General features: G+C 34.6%; 1 protein-coding gene across 1 annotated transcript; it reads right to left on the bottom strand.

Moving 5' to 3' along the window:
* Nucleotides 1-1,665: 1,665 nt before the first annotated feature.
* Nucleotides 1,666-20,276, bottom strand: MED24 (mediator complex subunit 24). Its single transcript, XM_019041650.2, has 19 exons — nucleotides 20,011-20,276; nucleotides 19,280-19,409; nucleotides 18,169-18,294; nucleotides 17,288-17,389; nucleotides 16,025-16,285; nucleotides 14,881-15,114; nucleotides 13,991-14,150; nucleotides 13,188-13,359; nucleotides 12,365-12,515; nucleotides 11,011-11,238; nucleotides 9,642-9,811; nucleotides 8,569-8,746; nucleotides 8,339-8,442; nucleotides 7,682-7,774; nucleotides 6,732-6,882; nucleotides 5,900-6,036; nucleotides 5,130-5,268; nucleotides 3,922-4,233; nucleotides 1,666-2,299 (listed from the first exon to the last, which is right to left on the bottom strand). Exons 2-19 carry the CDS (start codon nucleotides 19,385-19,387, stop codon nucleotides 2,141-2,143), a joined length of 2,985 nt encoding a protein of 994 aa, XP_018897195.2. The 5' UTR covers nucleotides 19,388-19,409; nucleotides 20,011-20,276; the 3' UTR covers nucleotides 1,666-2,140.
* Nucleotides 20,277-20,293: the final 17 nt, after the last annotated feature.

The following is a 20,293-nucleotide window of genomic DNA, read 5'->3' as shown; positions in this document are numbered from 1 at the left end:
AACATGGTGGCTTCTACACTCTCTGAAAGGTGTACCGAAGATTTCGATAGGAATTTTGAAATTTCTCGTTTTTGCCCTTGATGACTGATGTTCTCTTCCGCGCAGTTTCATCTGGATCAAAAAACCTGACAAGCAAATAGTCAATACCATTGGAAAATTGGATCCGTTATTTGCGATAAAAATCATCACTTTTTCCAGTTAGGTACTTCATAATATTAAGACCTGACCCTGACACACTCAAAATTAAATTCGCTTATAGAAAAATTAGACAATCAAGTGATACCTAACTCACTCTACACTTTCCTGAAAATGTTAAATGGCCTTTTCTGATGTAAAACTTAGTTCACAAGTGGTTTTTCCTGCTCCTTTGAATTTTGGACATATTACCTAAGTAACCATATCAACCAATTCGTTGGTTCCTTTTGTCCTCTCCTATCCTTATCTTGAACGACATAAAACTAGACTCTCACTGTCTCAAAAATAAAGTATCGTTAGTTTTCCTTCAAGTAATATAAGGCCAAGAAAATGAAGGAAATTGAGGCCATTTTTGGGTGTTTTAGGCTAAGACTTATCATTGTGGAGCAATGTTAATCTAGGAACATGTTGAATACAAACCTGCTACAGTAGTCATGTTCGATTTTTGAATACGAAATAGCTATTTAATTGCAGCCTATTGCTATGAGATTGCTATTTTTGACAACTAGTATTTTGGACTATATATTCATCAACCAATTTTTGAATTTTGAATAGCTACCTACTTAATTCCCATTTATCACTATCCAATGTCTCTTTTTAAAAACTCCACTACATGGGTCTCCTTGTAAATTTTAATAAATACCTATCTTTAAATAAATAATGAAATCTCACGAAAAATTTCAAGAAAAACTGTCCTTTAGTTATCCTTTAAAAAGTATAACATGAGCAGAGGCTTACATTCAGAGATGCAAATTTTTCAACTTCAGACCTCTTTGCTTAGTTCCTACATCTAGGCACTATCCATTTCGGGCACACTTTGAATGCCTTTCATAGCTTGTATTATTTTTGATTACATTTTTCCCTGGTCTCCTTTTTTTTCAATCTTGTTAATAAAACTGGGTATTATAGATGAAATAAAAAGTGAATTTTTTAACTTTTTTCCAGACAGAAACAATGCACTTTTGCTGCCTATGTCAGATGTGCAGAGCCTTCAGGTAGTTCTGAAGAAGTTGATGCAAGGCAGCAAAGGCATCAGTCTTTTCTTCTCAGCTGGCATGCAGCAAGGAGAAAGGGCCTCTCCTAAAACATCGATATTTTTACTGCAAGCTGCATTTTGAAGTGGTAAAAATTCACATTCCAGCCCTGCTTTTTTCGAACTGGGTGCATTAAAAATTTCATAATGACAGCTCATCCAGCTGAGAAGGTTATATGGAATACAACATTATACAATTAAAAAAAAAAAAACAAAATTCAGCCAACGTCAAATTCCTCTATTTTCTGTGCATGATCCCTTCATCACAGAATTGAATGAGGTAATTAAATTTAAAGATTATAATCAAATATTACTCAGCACCAAAGGAGTCTTGCACAACTCACTTGCCGCTTTACTCTCGGTCTAACTTTGAAAATTGTAATTATCAAAATTTGGGGGAGGGGGGGGGGTGAGGTATATTAAAACCCCAGCACTTCTGAAAATGAAAATTTACTAGACCCATTTTTTTTCAAAATACATACAATGACAACAACAATAAATAAAAATAGAAGTGATTCATTCTTGAACGCACATTTAACTTAAAGGTACTGTAATGTATTTACATCATTATTTACAAAAAAGTAATGTATTTTTTTTGTGATATTTGCGAAACATATGATACAAATTCATGTGAGATGATACATTAGCTTAATTTTACATGCATCTACAATGTTCTTTGAAGCAAGATGAGATCTTTCTACATGATAACCAGAGAATGCAATAACTAGTTAAATAATCTTCCTGTCCGCGTAGAAAACAATTTTAAATCAGATCCTTCAAGTGGCCAGGAGGAGAGGAACACATTTCTTTATTTTTGTTATAACCTGATGGCCATTCTTAACTGGTTCTAAACTTTAAGAATCAATTATGAACCTTAAGACTTGTGGAAAAACCCTCCAGTTGCATCAAGCATCACACGTTGCCCACAACGAGTGAATTCATTTGGATATTTCTTAAGAGAGCAAGGTCACGTGCTGTTGTCTTCCTTCCCATAGGCGTGTTTAGATCATATAGCTGAAGGATCAAATTAGTCGTGAACAGTTCTGGAAGTGCACACATCAGCTTTGGTATCTAAAAAAAAAAAAATAAAAAAAGGTTACAAAAAGGTAATGAATAAACATTAATAATGTGTGAATAGTACTCAATGAATCAATGAATCATGAACATTTCTACAGTAAATTTTGCTACAAAGGGTGGATTAAAATATTTTCCTAAAAATGATAGGAGAAATTTTTCGTCGATATTCGGTCTGAATTCCCTGTGTAGATTCTGAACAAAACTACTGATGTGACGTTTCAAGTTTTTCTTAGTAAGCTGCTGCAAAAATAGGGTAAAAAGGGCAGACACATTGGTTAAAAATGACAGTGAATGTAAGTACTCAGTGATTTGGATTTTGATAGATCCCAAACAACAACTACAAGGCTCATCCTAGTGGTAAGTTCAGTGATTTTACATGTTCCAAACTATTGCAGACAGAAACATTTGGTAAAAGGCATCTGAGAGCCTTGAACTCAGCTTTCTACAAAAATGCAGAACACGGAATTTGGTTCATATGAACTTCAAAAAAGTGAATTTTACTGAACCTATTACCTATCTCCTGTTCACGAGGGTACAAAAAGATCATAGTAATTGGTCAGCATATAAGCTGCTGTATATACTGCTTATTGCAAGTGAGTGACTTAAAAATTGTCGAACTTAATGTAAAATATGATGCAGCACATTGTACATCTAAACAAATTCGAATTGATAACGTTCATTTTAATCATCAGTTGCATCTCAACTGCAATTAAATCAAAAGCTGTCATTGAACCCTTGATTGCTGGCTGAATTGTTCCTTATCTCTCACATTAGCTCGCCAGTTTACAAAAAAGTCTGTCCACAATGCGCTTTGAATGTAGTTGAAACATTGAATGCTCTAGTTAACTTTTATGCTTGAATGATAAATGACAGCACAATGGGCCTGTTGCAAACTTTTGCTAGAGCAGAATGAAGAGTTGTTTCCCATAGATAATGCCTCAAAAATCACGATGAGCGCATCCGCAAAGTCTGAAATGCACTCATAAATTCACAATCTGCGTAAGAAATTTGCGTTATTTTGAGCTTCCCGCTTCAAAAACGATACTACTGCACAGGTGAACATTTTGTTAGAGGAGTCGCTCCATCGTCGGCAATATTCATCATGGCCGACGCTTGCGCAGTTCCTCGCGTGATTCGAGGAGAACTCAAGGTCAATTAAGGCGGGCGAGGAAAATATGAACATAAACACGCCGATTGTTATCTGGTCTAATCCTGTTCAGGTGTTATCTCGTCCCATCACACGTGTGTGTTTTGGCGGATTGGTGTTGGTCATGATGAGTATTGCTAACGATGGAACGACTTCTCTAACAAAATGTTCACCTGTACCGTAGTATCGTTTTCGAAGCGGGAAGCTCAAAAAATCGCAAATTTCTTACGCAGATTGTGAAGTTATGAGTGCATTTCAGACTTTGCCGATGCGCTCATCGTGATTTTTGAGGCATTATCTGTAGGAAACAACTCTTAGTTTTGCTCTAGCAAAAGTTTGCAACAGGCCCATTCACACGCTGAAATACAATTTTGCCGCAAAACTATATGATTTGCAGTCCAGATCTACTGATTGGCAAAGAAAATGGAAATATGGCAATATTTTAGCAAATAAATCAAAATTGACTCACCAAATTATTTGGCATGTGCTCCAAAACAATCTTGGACCTCTGTTTCCCACAAAGGACGAGTGATTTAATAAAAGCAAAGACAAAATGTGTTCGCTGAGAGACACAACTCTGGGCTGAGATGAATGACAGGCTTTTGAATAAGATCTGCAGTGCCTCTAAAAGCGGTTCTTTTATTGGCGTATGCGTGTCACTGGACGATGAAGATTTTGACCCGTTTAGAAAACCAAGAGAGCTATCACTGCCTTGTGAGGATTCCATTCCATTGCCCAGCCGAAGAATCTTATTCGTAGGACACAGCTCTTCCTCTATGTCCTATAAAAAATTGGAAAGAATGTGAGTTATGTACTTGCATATTTTATTCTACGAAGAGACGAAATGGGATATTCATCTTTGAATTTATAGCTAAATTTGGCCGGATACTTCAGTTCTGCAGAACCATCTTTGAGAATCAGTATCATTTTGCTTCACTTCGAAATAAATTCGACATAAAATCAATGATTAACAACTTGGTAAAATTAGAAATGTTGTGCCCCTAAAACAGTGGGTTAGTTCTTTGTTTTGTGGAGAAAGAGAGTGATCATGTGAGATAAAAGTAAATTGGCTAAACGTTAGGAGGGAAGCTTTGAAAAATAATGCTGAAAAATGTGAGGGTCATGAAAAGATTGCAGTACTTAAATTCCTCTTTAGTTTCCTCGTAGTCTTAATGTATCTGTAACTAAGTCCAAAATCTCTGAATGGACATCAAGAAATGTATTCTTTGAAAATATTTCACTTTACAGGAAATTGGGGTCTTTGTATGATGTAAATTTTGCCTCCTCCTCATCTCCTGTAACTTGTAATACATCAGCAACAAAACTCTCTATTCCTTTGAAATGTTGCACAATTTTAAAGGCAAATTTCGGCTTAAATCTTGTAGATTTTAGTCCAATAGATTGACTTTATATCAAACTAGCAGTGAAACTACCAGACTAAGTATCTTGTTTGTGGTATTTAAAAATCTTAGTTCCTACTTGTTTTGTTTGAAGAACAAATCAGTATGATTCCTTAGAGCTTTCACAGAATTTTCTTTACACAGAGATGGAAGTTTTTAAGAATTGCCATTGGGCAATTGAATTTGAAAAATCAAATATGGCAGGAAGTTTGCAATGTCGCAAACCGAAATACGTTGTTTGGAAGTTTCACCGTCGATATTCAAACAGTATACTTACATCTGCTGCCTCCATTTCTTTCCGTGTTCTTTTCCTAGACGAGCTTGCTTTGTTGCTTTGGGCCTGGATGGCAGCATAGATACAGTAAGTACAGAGCTTGGCAACAGCTGAGGATTGAGGCTCAATAAACTCTTTACATCTAGAAAGCATTTGAAATATTTCAACTTAGTGATGAGGCAGATGTTGTTTTCATTCATTTTACTTTTTTGTGATTATTATGATAACTAAGTCAAAAGAATTGTACAAAAATTATTATTACACAAAACGATTTCCCCTAGAAAATTGTCAGCCCTACAAGTCATATTTTAATTTTTTAAGAGCCCCACAGATGGACCTTGCTAAGCAGAAAGGAACCAAGCCACATCAGCTATTGCCAAATTTAATCGGGCACTATAATTTAAACATGAAAACGGTTGTGCGGATTTTTGTGGAAACTTCAGTTAATTTTCTTCATAGTACAAAGCAAATTCCTCATAATTTTCTAAGGAATCCGCACAAACGTTCTCTTGTAAAAAAATTAAAGCGCCCATATAAATATGGCAGTAGCTGATGTGGATTGGTTCTTTTCTGCTAAACCCGGTCCAAATAATGTAAGACATTGGGGTTTCCTGAGGTCAAAAGCTTTCTTTCTATTGATTAAAATAATATCACTTGATTAAAATTGAGGGAAAATACATAAGAGTTACAGAGACTAAATTCGAGTTTCATTTCTAACAGTATGCCTTTGAACCGTAATTTTAACAAGCCTGAGATAAGATCCAGATACTTACTGCTTAACGCTGTGCAATAGATTTGTGACATATCGCAAAAGATTGATGGTACATTGCTCAATATCTAAGTGAAAGATTGCAAAAATCATGTCAACCCCAACATTCAGGTTGTCTGAATATTTAAGTGTCATCAGTTCCTGTAACATTCAATAAGAATAAATTATAGACAAAATAAAATACAAAATGAAAAGATATGAAAACAAACTCACTTAAAACACTGCAATCTAGGCAACTTCTCATTTGCTTAGTAATAAGCTGATAACTCATTCTCTTAAAAGAAGCATTACGATGGGTAAGGAACAATATCACTTATCTTGCAACTGACGATTTAACAGGACGAAGAAAATACCTCACCATTTTTATAATTTTGAGGTTACATTGACAATGATTTATATACATTACAACATCATGCTAAATTAGAAAAAATTGAAAACATCAGCTTGTGTATTTTATACTGTAGAATACAGGAAAGTTGCTAGCTCAGTTTTGTCAAAATTTTTAATTAGACGGTATTGATTCTTGGCTGTTTGAATGAATCTGTCTGGATTTTGATACATCCAAAACCATTAGGTGCTTGAAACTATTTCTTTGCGTTCTAAATAATTGCTTTAATTATCATTTTTTGAAAGGATAAATGGAGTATTCATTTTAAGAGATCCTATATGTAAATAAATTAAATCGAAAGGAGCCATGCATAACGTGAACCTGTGCACACACTTCCTTTTAACATTGATCCGTCCAAAAGAAAATCTAAAACATTGATGATTGCAATTCTTAGAAATTTCAGACATCTAGTGGATGTAAAGAAATAATTTTTAATGTATATGCTTACCACAATTAAATATCGAACAAGCCATTCTGAGCCACAGATGTAATATAAGCTGTTTAGGACACGTGTATCTTCAATACTGAGCCATCCATTCTCCATCATGTTGTCCCACACAATGTCCAACAGATCTTTCATTGGTCTTTTCCAAACCAATCTGAAAAATTTCAGAAGAGATCAAGAGCTACTCATAAATAAATTCCAGCCACTAATTATAAAATTTGGAAAGTCTAAAATTCAAAAGATTTAGATTGGTTAATTGTGTCTAGAGTCACCATTTATTTTTTTGGGACACATATTGTGCTTCTAAAAAGTAGCCGCATATTGATGGTAGAAGTGCGAAACCATGTATACTCGTTTGCGACGTAGCAGACTCCCTGTCATAGTTTATTTTCTCTTCTGAAAACTAGACAACATAATTTCTTGATATTTTTTCTCTGTGAGCAGAATATTCTGTATAATTTTTAAACAATAAAGTTGGCTTGTTTCTCTTCGGAAAAATGAGTGAGCTGAGAAACCGACTACCAGAACTACTTTTCATGATGGTAGAGGAGATAGAATCTCTGATTTAGCAAACTTGTTCTACGAATAAATCACTGCAAATCTCTGCTTTTAAATCAATTTTGTTCCAAGTCACCATTGTCTAACGGAACTGCTTTGGGAATTCTTCACTCAAAGAATCATGGGAGGAAAAAATAATAAAGATTGGTTGACAGTTCGAAGCATTGCTTTGCAGTAAGATATTACTAGGAAATAGACTGCAAAAATTGTGATAACATTTTATCTGAGAAAATCAATCATATCAAGTAATACAATTTATTTAGGACTTACAAAACTTTTTGTAGACCATTATGTACTTTAAAGGCTATGGGACTTTTCATTGGTTCTCATTCATAGGCCTGTCAAGAAAATTATTAGATTTTGACTATGGTGACCTTTTGATGGCAATAACTTACCCGTATTGAAGAATGATAGGTTTCGATTTAGTACAGGGTGGAGGATGTAACTCATACAACATTTTCTTGATAATTTGAGCCATAAGTTGTGATCTGAAAAATTATCGGAAAAAAATCCAGCATTGGTCATTAAGTTCCTCAGTTTTAATTTGTATGAATGTGAACATCAAACGATTTATAAATGTTTACTAAACAAGGTTTCCAACATTCTCTTCTACCTTGAATGAGCTGAGGGAAAACTCAGAAGTAATACAAGTTCACTAGATACAAATTTAGATTACATTTCAGTTTAATTCAAATTTAATAATTACCTCAGTGTTTAAGAAACTATTTTCTTCAGGCTACTCATCTCATCTCTTTATTTTTATTCAGATGAGACCTGATTGAAGAAGTAACTACGGTCTCATTTGACTGAGGAGAAAATGTGCGACAAGAAGACCTTAAGACATTAATTTCTAAACACATTTTGGTTTGTGTCTGATAGTTAAATGATGATGCATACTTGGATTATTTAGACCTCAATGCAATTGAAAAAACACTAGGATTTCCTAGGAATTAAAAAAAAAAAGTTAATTTGTATCAATCCAAAATTAGATTAATTCTGAACACAATTAAAAAAATTAGTTTTGAAAAAAACGAAAATATGAAATAACACACCTTTCATTAAAACTATCTTGCTGGTATGCTTCTTCGTTTACAAACGGACTTAAAAATTGTTTTACCATGTTCATTGGCTTTAATAATTCATCTTGATGTAAAATCTGGAAGAATAGAAATAAAACATTTTCACATAATTTGTCAGACGAGAACAAGTAGAGAGAACAGTAGAAACGAGTGCAGTAGAAAGATGCTGAAAATCTCAGGTAAAAATAATTATAGGGACTTACATGCATGTAGGAGCAAAGCCAAACAGTCGCACAAACAGGAAGACAGAGCATCTGAGATCTCATTGCATCCAGGAAACGTTTGACGTCTGAGCTTGACAAAGCGTTGTACTGCCAGGCAATGAGTACTTCTTTGATGGCACCAGAAACATTGATACAATGTTCATGCCATCGCACTTGACTTTAAAAACAAATTTAGAAGAAAAATTCATTAGGCAAGTCGTTTTTTCTATTATAAAAAAAAAGGGGCTTTAGCTGTAGGTGTGTACATAATGGAATGGTTCAGTACAACCGCATTTTTTGATTCATCGTCTGAAAGTACATGGTAGAAACTTTTATCCTGGGAATTTTTTTCAGGATTTTTTAAACCCTAGTTGACAGAGAACTTCTATTTAAAAAATGATGAAAATGGGGCCCGATTGAATGATAATTTTGGTGGGCACTAATGACGTAGCCAGGTGGTGGAAACGGCATTTGTTGATTGGATGAGCTCATATTCAAGCATTGCCTTGCTACGTCAACTTGACTGTCGAATTTTGATTGATCCGATTCGATTAGCTTGTTTTTCCCTAATAAATTATTTTTTAACTTTTTAATGAACTTTTTGATTTTTTCACAAAACTTTACGTAAGATTAACTGATCTAGAACCTTGTAAAAGTTTCTTTCAACCATCCTGTTATCTGGTGTTTAAAATCAAAAGACACTAATGCAAGAAAATAATTACAAATGAGTAAGAAATAATGTACATTACACACTTTTTATTTTAAAACTTTGGATCAAAAGAAAATGAAAAAAAAATGCTCTGGAGATTAGATTCATCAGGCAAACAAGAATTGTAAAGGCTTGGAAATTTGCATAAGATCAGTCTTCTGCCTAATTTAAAGGTTGACTTCATCACCGATTTATCGCTCTCGGTTTTTAAAATTTCAGCAGGGCACTCAAGGTCTAAAGAGAAAACCGAATGCTGAGAAATGGCTAATTATAATCATGAGTCAAACTTTTCACTGCCTTGGATAAAGGACTTTCAAGAAATTGAAGTAAAATATTGCTGAATTTGATAAGTGCTAGAATTTACCCCATTTTCCAGTCAGGTTTTGGAGAGTTCAATAAAGCTAGGAGGGCAGTCACTTTCTCTGCATCACAAAGATTCAAAATATTGTCCGGTGGTTTGGGAAATTGTTCAATTAGACAATCTCGAACCCACTGTTCAAAGAAGGAATCTGAGCTCTTGTCCGGTAGAACACCCTATAAAAATACGGGTGAAAAAGACAACTTTAAACAATTTGGAAATACATATGATTACAGTAAGACCTCAAATTATCGGATTGCAATTTAACGGATTCCATGATTTAACGGATCGATCCTCCGGTCCCTTCAGCGGGACCCACTAGCACGATTTAACGGATTTGGCCTCCGGTCCTGTGAAATCCGATAAATCGAAGTCTTACAGTATTAGATGATAGTTTTGGCGCATTAGTTCTTTTTTATTGTTCAACCAACGGAGTCAGTTCACAGGTAAAATGATTCGAGTTAAAGTATTTTCTTACACTTACCATCTTCCGAAATTTGAATTTGAAATTAATCATCACAAAAAATTTTGGAAAAATGATGAATGAATCTGAATCCTGAAAATCTGGAATCTGATACATCACAAGAAGTTTGCAACATTGCATGCAAACTATGATATAGGTTTTCAGTATACTGATTCCAGTAGATATATACTGACAGCATACAAAATTGACATACATTCAAGTCTCAATTGTGTGCATCACATTGAAAAAAATTCAGAGCATATGGACATAAAAATGAAAACATTGAACTTTTTGAAGTATTTAAAGCAGCTAAATTAGTTTTTAGAAGGTGGAGAAATGGTGCTGGGTCCACACCATTTCGCAGGGAAACGAAGCCAAGAATTACCAAAATTTTTTAGTAATTCTTGGCTTTGTTTCCCCGCGAAATGGTGTAGACCCAGCACCATTTCTCCATTTTGTTACGTACAGTTCGGGCCACTTCTTAGTGTTTTTTTTTCATTAGTTCTAAGATTTATATTGTTGGAAAGGAGGAAAATTATGTAGTACAATGGTCAGCATTTAAAAATTTTGAGGGTTAGAATTCCGGTATCTGTTTACTCTCATTGTGTAGACCATAAATTGGACTGCATTTTGCAATTTGGAACTATAAATTCTGGCCCGGTTTAAAAACAACATACGTGCCATTGGTTTCCCTATGCACATAAGTGTTTTTTCAGATGAGCCAGAATCTATAGTTCCAGATTGCAAAATGCAGTCCAATTATGCTGAATCTGCTGTGTATCTAATGCAATACAATAACTTCAGTTGACTGAAACGTTTAGCATCATATACATACATGCGTACCAAAGTAAATGCTATTGGACCTATGCTGAAGTAGCTCTAATGAAAATTGCAGAGTTAAAGGTGCATTACCTGGGTGCCAAATCGCTGGACAATTGAGACAAGCATTAAAAATGTAATATCGAACAACATGGCTTTCTTCTCAGCTGTTTGCGTATCAGCCGAAACAACATGTTTGGTGCACTCGTTGAATTTTATTAACTTGGACACAAACGTTTGAAGTTTTCCTTTAACAATCGCCACAGCAACCATCAACTCAAAACTTTTCAAGACATGGCAAAGTACACCAGGTATACTTTCCTGTGATTAAAAGAGAAAAAGTAACACAAACATATTAGAATTAGAATCTATCACTGTACATTTTCACCGACAAAAAATAAGTATAGAACATTTCTTCCTTTAATAATCTAACTACATGAAAAGAAACCCTTAAAGAACGTTGATTTAGATCATAAAATTGTACAGGATCATAAGGCCTTACAGGTACATGAATTTTGATTTGGATTCTAAAAACATGCTGGTCAGGATTTCACAGAATTTAAAAAATGATATTCCCTGAAATTTGAGAATATGCAGTCAGGTTAAAAAGACATTTTTAGTGTATTTTCCGAAGAAAATACACTATTTTTTTTTTTTTAAATTGAAGCATCATTCATACAAGTACATATATAATTTGTCCATACTTAAAAAGACATTAAAAACGCCAATTCCAAATTCGAACATGCAAAGTTTGTTGTTCAAAACGTTAGACACATACAGAAATGCAAATAAAGGTGATCTGACAATTTTTGCTTGAGACTTGTATAATTTTTCCTAACATTTTTCGGTTATTCCTGAAGACGACAATCCTGATAAATGCAACCAACAGACTTAAAGTAGGCCTGATCAAATTAAAACTCTAGCCTGGCAATGAAAATCGGTATTTTTTTAGACAGACCCCTAATTGAGCTAAAACTTATGTAAAAGCAAGACATCCTTGAAAGAAGTCGTTGCCAAATGCTATAAGACTTTCAGTGGGGTAGTAAATTTGGCAAAGAAAATGGAATGTGGTGGCAAAAATCAAGTTTTGCGAGGCAACAATTATGCCACATTATGCTTGAAAATTTTGCATGCCAGATTTTTTTTTCTTTGCAAGTTTCATACAGTTGTATGACTGTTGAATATAATGCAATACATCATCAGTGGCGTGACGTGTTGCGATATATCGATTGATCTGCCATTTAATCCTTCGGAAAAAGATCGATAAACAGGGTGTTTGCAGCGAACACCTTAATAATCAATTATTTACCACAGCTTCAAATGGGGAAATACCGATACTCAATCATTCACGCCACGCCACTGTTCATCATGCCACATCCGCTAGTTCTCAAAATGTCACAGGAATGAAGAGTTGAACTTCTGAAACTATTTTTCAGGAAATACAGACCAGTATTTTGGAGTATTCAGCATCCAGAGCCATTAACATGCCATCTAACGTTTGTTCAGCTTTGATAATTACTTTGGAGATGGGCATTGTTGTTGGAGTATTTTCAGCTTGACTTGCTTCCGTCCTATGTAAATTTGAAACTGCTACCTCTCTGCGAACAACAAACAAAAAGCTGATTCTACAATTTATGAAACAAATGTGTCCTTCACAGAAATTTTAAGAACGCTTTTTCATGAGAACATTAATTACTAAGCATTCTTTGGACAGGATTTCCTAGGATCATTACATTTTCATTGTTAGAATTAAAACGACAGTTTTGATTCAGATAATGTCAATTAAGTTTCTATGAGTCGATTGATTGTGATTGTGAATCTTGAAGAATAACATATAATGATAACTAAGGAAGAATACTGCCCATCTGCAAACTGACAGTTTTGCAGGATGAAGGAAATATATTGATATTTTTGTCATTTTGAGGCTCGGTTTGCAACTTTTTTTATACATTAGTTTCATTACAGCGCTCTCATGCAGAATTTAAGAAAACTGAAAACAGCAGCTTGCATATTTTACATCATAGAATACGGCGCAGTTGCTAGCTCATGTTTGTCAAAATTGTCAGATAGGCGATATTGAACCTTAACCATCAATAATTGGCTGTAATTTGTATTAGGGTGTAACACAGGTAAGACAATTAAAATATAAAAAGAATAGTGGCTTCTTGAATAATTCTTGGATTTTGAATTCAATTATAAGGATAGTCCTGAATCCAGGATTTTGGACGATAGAATGTACTCATGATCAGCCAAATAACGAAACAAAGTACCTTGATGCTGCTATGGCTTTGATTTGGGGCTCGGTTATTAAATTGATTTTTCCTAGTTCTTGCAGGAAACACTCAATGCAGGCACAATCACATCTTGTGTCCATTATGTCAAGTAAAGGATAATATTGCAGCAGTAGCTCGAAACTTTCTACAATTGATGTATCACTACTACCTGAAAATTGAACAAAATTGACACAAAATTTTTAGAATATAGTCCTATTAATTTAGAAAAAAAGCCCTCCTCAGCAAAGCTTGAGAGAGTCTGGGTATCTCTAGGTCGGAAAGGCTGCCATAATCTCCACCTGAACTTCTAATAACACTCAAAGCTCAATAAAGACTAGGATGTTTTATTGAGCTTGCTGGCAATGCTGTAGTTATTCCATAATGGTTCTCCAACACCAGGATCTGGTAACATTAAGTGCTAATTGTGTCATGGAAAAATTCAGGGGTGCAAAAAATTCTTGACTACGCAACCTGTAGATTGTAATCAGACACAAATGAAAATAGGAAAGATCCAAAAACAGTTTTGAAAGATGGGACGGCCGTGAACTTGAGCGTATAAATTGTGTACTTTCTGCAAAACCATTACTTACAAAAACGTAGCAGTTTTTACAAAAAAAGCAAAAAAAAAAAAAAAGGTCATCACATCGTGATTTTTCAGTGAAACAGTTTTTAAAAAGGAGGGCATACTTGAAAAAAGGAAAAGGATGAGTTTCTTCTAGATAGCATGAATAGTTTTAAGAAAAACCAAAACGAGAGAGATTTGAAAAATTTTAAGTACTTGTGTTTTAATTTGAACTTACCGTTTTTACTCTTGGAACTGTGTAAACTTTGCAGGATGCAAGGAACTTTCAAAAAATTGAAAGCTCCCCAAAATGATTCTTCATTAGTACCCAAAGCATCATTGAGGCACATCATAGAAGCCCTGATTAATTCACAATATAATCTTTTATCTGAGTAAGACTGAAAAATAAAAGAAAAAATATCCTGTTATACAAATGAAGAACTTGGGAGGTAAGAGAAAGATTTGTCTGATCTAAAAAAACGCATAAAAAATTAAAAAATGAAATTTTTTTCCTCAAAATACAATTCTTAACTTTTTTTGGGATATAAACATGATAGAAATATTACGGAAATAAAAGAGATTGGATTAAATGACCTTAGTGCATTGATTTTTGTGTTGAAATAGTTTTGACATTAGCAAAAAGTCTATTTAATCCACAACAACAACGGAATTCTACGAAGGAATTCAGCAATATACCTCTCTGTCTACTCTGCTGTAAAATGATTAGTGAGCATACTGAAGGCAAGGCTTTCCTGAAATCTTCCCCTCAATGATTGAACCCTATTCAAAAGTAGTGTTTGAAACCAAATGTTTGCGTCTCTTTTTTTCTGCAGACAAAACAATGCTCTTTAAATTTATCTTCTTCGAGATTATGTTCGACATCAAGATACAGTACCCTTAGCACAATGATCTTGCGTATTTTCTGTACGTCCAAATCCAAAAAGTTTTTGGAAGCTGTATAATGCTTCCTTATTAAAGAACATGTGATCATTACGTCTTGAATTCAAGCTGTGCTATGAAGTGGACTTCAACTGACATGAAACAAAGAAAGTTGATTTTTTTTATATTTAATTAGGGACGAAGATTTGAAACTCTAACAATAAAAATGTACAGCTAGCTTCAAAATACCTTTAAACATTGGACTAGGAGCAACTGGTTGACAAAAAATTGTGTATCCGTGTTCACACTCCGGAGAGCATCAATTGCCAGAAGGGGTTGAATACAGTGAGTTAGTGGTTCACTAATGTCGACCGCTTTTCCCTGATTCGATGAGAACCCACCTGGTCCAACTTCCAAATTGCAAATTGTCTTGATCGAGGTCAATACTGACTTTCCATGTTCAGTGGTGGGAGTTTGGAGAACCTGAAATAAAGGATAGAAAAAAATGTATCTAAAGAGCTTTCAAAAAATGCAAAAAAATTCAGTGTTATCTACTAAAACAGTAACTTTAGGCAAATATTATTGATTTCACTTAGTTCTGAATCTCCAATTATTTAAAGGTAATCTTGCGAATAATCGCAAGCCTGTGAGCGATATCCTTTGGGCACACACCATATTTGGACCTTGAAAGTACACAGCATGCATGTTATACCCTGCATAATTAATTACTGAACCAGAAGGAAACTGTAACCAAACTGAAAATTTTTACTATATCAAGCCCTACCATGTAAAATGGTCTGGGTTTTCAGTAGAAGACACAAACTGCCTACTTATTTTCGCTCTCTGATAAGCGACCCTGATTATTTTATTTACATTCCAGTTACATTGGGTTCTGTTCGGAATTATTAGTGGTAGGTAGATTAATTTTTGGTTTTTGCTTCAAATTTCAAAAATAGAAGTGAAAAGTCGAGGTCAAAAATCAGCGATGGGCGTTTTCTGTATTCCTTTGCCCTTTCCTTTAATCATAACTAGAGAAATAACAATACTGAACGTCCAGTGCTCATGATCTGGATACTATTTTTTTGTAACCAGACGAGGCTTAGTCAAAAATTAGAATTACAAAAACAGATCTCTGAGAAAAATACAATCTTCAAAGAACGAATCATTTGCACCATTAGAGTAAATTTTCATGTTCAAGATTTTTTGAATAAAAAGAATGGAATTGATGACTAAATGGCGTGTCTGAATTCTGATGATTTTTTTTTTTTTGCGGGTGGGCTGATGAAAATATGACCCCTTCATGTTTGCTCAGCAGTGAGCTCTGTGTCTTCAATACGACCTTATTCTTTTTTGAAGAAAAGAAAACATCGGTTTAAAATGAAATATTCAGTACCTCTTCCAGTTCTTTACACTTTCCGATGATCTCTTTGAAAACATCCTTGTCCTCATGTTTGCCAAGGTACAGCATCGCGACGGTAAAATCACATTTGAGCATCTCCTCCAGGATGCTGACAGTTTTGCTGAGTATCTCTGCTTGCAACTCGGAAGAATTGTTCAGGTACTGTTGGTAGCATTGAAGCAACCAGTGCGTTAATGAGAGGACCGCTGATGCTAACACTCCTTCCTCTGGTTTGCCACGACAGGTAATACCAGGCTAAACAAAAATGGAATATTCAGCTAACACAGTCAAATTAAGAGAGAGAGTTTAAATCGATCCACTGATTTAAACTGTCACTAGATAAGCACTTGGGCGTAATTGTAGAAATGCAATTTTTAATAGCTTTTATAAAAAACATATGATTTTTCAAAAGAAGCCTTGAAATATTTTGAAAGAGCAACCCTTGAGTTAGGTTAGCAAACCTGTTTTCTGTGATCAATCATGCAAAAAACTGACCTTTGTAAATGATTAGTAGCTGTATTCATTGGTTCGGTAATCCAAATGATTTGCACGATATGAAATACATAATTAATGGGTCCAGTGCATGGACATGTTAAGTGACATTTTTGTGATTTCAAAGAAAACGAATTTAAATTGGATTGAAGGTGAAAGATTGTGTGATTTTCATCATGTTTTACATTTTTTGTCAGATGCTCAAGGTAGAGGGGGAAAAAGTTAATTCAAGAAAAATTCAAGGGTGCAGAAAATGTTGATCATGGCTGTTGCAAGGCAATTTTATAAGAATAACCCTTTCTTTTCTCTTCGGCATATAGTACAATAGCAGGTGAAAAAGCACATTTCATTGTAAACTCAGGAATTTCCCATAAAATTGACCACTTGGCAGTGAGGAAAATTAAAAATATCATTGTGAGGTAATGTCATTCGTCGGCACCCCTGGAAAAATTTCCTGAAAGAGAGATACTCCACTTTGCAAATCAAAAGTTATGATCAATTAGGAGGGCAACTGTGAAGGTGTTTTGGATCTAATACACATATCTCTCATTTTAAATGACTCATTTGCCAAACTGCTTGGGTTCAATAAAATTCATCTCTTTCTTCTTTTTGCATGCAACTTTACTACTTCAAGGTGTGAAAAAAAGGCAACAATTGATTATATATGCAACCTACTTTGACTAAAATTTGGTCTCAAAATTTTATGGTCAAAATAAATTTCAACCCAACTCAAAATATGTCTATTAATCCTTAGAGGATCCTTACCTGAATTGTTTCGAGAAGTTCTAAAAGACTAATGACGCAATGGTGCTTGTTAAAACTTGTGAACTTGCTGATCCTTTGCAGCACAGCTGCATGTGACACCAACTGAAAAGAAGAAAATAACTTGTTGACCCTAAAGTTTGACAGCTGAAGTCGAAAAATAAGTACCTCTGTTACAGCTTAACAGGTCTCGGTCATTTTTATTTTCCTTGTAGAAGATAAGCCAACAGTTCATTTTGAAATTTTCCATAAATTTTCCTCATTTACTAACATATATTTACAAACAATTTTGATGAAATATTTCATTTTAAAAAAATAAAACATAACCTGAGATTTTTAAACATTTCAGTGGAGGTGCATATTTTTCGAAAGTCGACTTAGGCCACAACTTTGACGAAAAACATTTTTAGAACGGCAATGGTTCATCATTTGTATTCTGAAATGTTTACATGGTGTACCAAAACTTTTTTATAGCAGTATTTTACAGTAGCCAGTGATGAAAAAACATTAAAAATAAAAAAGAAGGGGTAAAAAACATGGTGCAACTTTCATATCCATCATTATCTCAACCATCGATAGGCCACGGCCACAGTGGGTATACATGATTGATGCTCTAGCTTGACAAGAAACAATTGTTAAGAAAAGAAGGAGGGTGGTTTATGATAAGATGCTTTAACAACAATAAAAAACGAGGAATGTACGTAGGTTACAAAATACAACCATTAGGACTTAATACCATCTCAATGGCTAGACTAATGACAAAGACTTAAAACAAATTGCTGAGGCACTCAAAACTTGGTTCAGAATATTCAGCCTTAAAAATATTTTAAGCCTCGAGTTAGGTAGTGAAAACTTTATAAATGCTTGCTCAAAAATAATTATACCTGACAGCATAGACAATGCTTGAGGTAAGACAAAACCAGTTGGTTTGGTCCAAATCCAACTAGGGCTTGCTGAAGAATGCAGTCTGCAAGGTTATAGACATCTCCACTTACTCCTCGTGGTAAAATCTGTTAACAAGAAATATATTCATAAAAAATTGAGAAATAGTACCTAAAGGACAATATGCGCTGTGAAGAAATCAGTGAAGTAAAAGATTTGCATATTGCAATCTACAGAATAATGAGGGCAAAAAAAGAGAGAAGAAAAAAGGCTGGCAGAGAGGGTGCTGCCTTGTATATCTATTTTTGATGGTTGAAACTTAATTCTCTTTTTTTAAAAGTTTTGGGATTTAACCTTAAGGTTGAATAATCACCTACAAGTTTGCAATTGAAGGGTTTTACGGATGAAAGAGTAAGAAACTTATTTTCACAAGATGGGGTTCTTGCTCAATTTATTCATTCATTTTTGGAAACTAGGTAAGAATAAGAATACCGGATTTGTCCTGATTTTTATTTAATTAAATTATAGCTGAGAAAAAGACTTTTAAAGTTATTAAAAATCCAACTGAGTTCAGGGACGCAAAAGGTGCCATTCGGTTGAGCGTTCCAAGTGATCCAGGATTTTTTCCTCACTTCTGTCCCATATTTTTAAAAGCGTTTACTTTTTTTCATTTTTGTTTTTTTTTCTCTATATTTTTTAGAATCTGCTCGAGACATCCCCTAAATAATTAAAATGATTAAAAAATTGTCAGCATTACCTAGTTTCGAAAATTTCTTTTGTTGTTGTTTTGGACAAAAATTTCCTAGCGGATCACATGATTTGCAGATTTTGCACCCTTGACTGATTGTGAGTTTTGAACTTGCTGGTACTTGTATTATTGTTTGAGTGAAGACCGTGATTACAGTATTAAGTCTTTGCATTACCGGACTGTAGTGCTCAAATCACTCCATTCTGCAGGTGACAAGAAAGAGCAATCTAATACTTGAGGATTTGACTAAACCCTCTCTAAACTTAAACTTAACATTTTAAACTTAAAAAATCAAGAAATATCACTTAAGCATAACAAATGGCAGCAACAATACCAATTGGTTGAAAAAATAGAATTATACACACCGTTTTTATGTGAATGCCCCATTGTAAGTCTGTCCACCTTTCTCGCCATGCTTTCAGCACTAGGGCTTTGAGACTGCTGGTTTTGCTTGTCACTTTACTGATTTCCATCGTGGCTTTGGTGCTAGATCATCTGTATAAGAAATGAAAATGGATAAGTGATTGGAGGGGCAGGTGTCACACAACGAAATAAGTTAAAATAGAATATAGAAGGAAAAAAAACTTAAGTATACGAACTTAAATCCGTAATGACAACCTACACCTACTTGAAAGGCTCAAATTCAAGTGAAACAACTTAAGAAATAAGTAGAACTGATGGTCTACAAAGCCACAGCCCTGGATAAAGAATGTTTTAGTGAAATTGGAGACTATGTTACAGTCACTGGTCCCCTAGTCTGAAATGCTGTCGGGGAGATGCCGCTGATACTGTGGGAATAACGGTTGCAGGAATAAACGGACAAATATAGCATTTGTGCACCAGTGGTGAGATAATTACTTTGAAGCCTAGTTCAAGGTTTTACAGATACATGACCAAGAGGGTTTTAGTGATTGAATGAGTCTGCTGAAACTTTTGATTGTCGTGTGAAAAATATCTGCCTTGCAACGATGCCTACAAATGTGTTTTCGTACTTTGAGACTACCAGCTGTATTTCACAGGCAAGATTTGAATTATTTCTGCCACTTGCAGTTGAAGAAAAGCTCTACTTAAAAATAGATCCTCACAAATATCTTACCATCGGACAAATATCAGAGTCAAGAGATGCACCATCATAAATTGCGAACCGACCCCGTGTCCTGTCCTGTCCCACGTCCACTTTAGTACCGCAGATGTTGAACGATCTGCTGATGGAAAACGGAAGAGTCGAAGAGTCTGTAGTGGGGAAATACTTCAAAAAATGAAAAACAACCCGAGAAAAATATCCGGAAAAATTGTGACAGATAAGAACCCCAGAGAAGCCGAAGCCGAAAATGAAATGCGACAAGCGAGACGTCAACAATGGTGAATGGTGAGACAGC

This window comes from Bemisia tabaci, chromosome 3 (genome assembly GCF_918797505.1).
Source record: "Bemisia tabaci chromosome 3, PGI_BMITA_v3".
NCBI classification, from domain to species: domain Eukaryota; kingdom Metazoa; phylum Arthropoda; class Insecta; order Hemiptera; family Aleyrodidae; genus Bemisia; species Bemisia tabaci.
The sequence above is the reverse complement of the archived record's forward strand: the minus strand, read 5'-3'. Positions and strand labels throughout refer to the sequence as shown.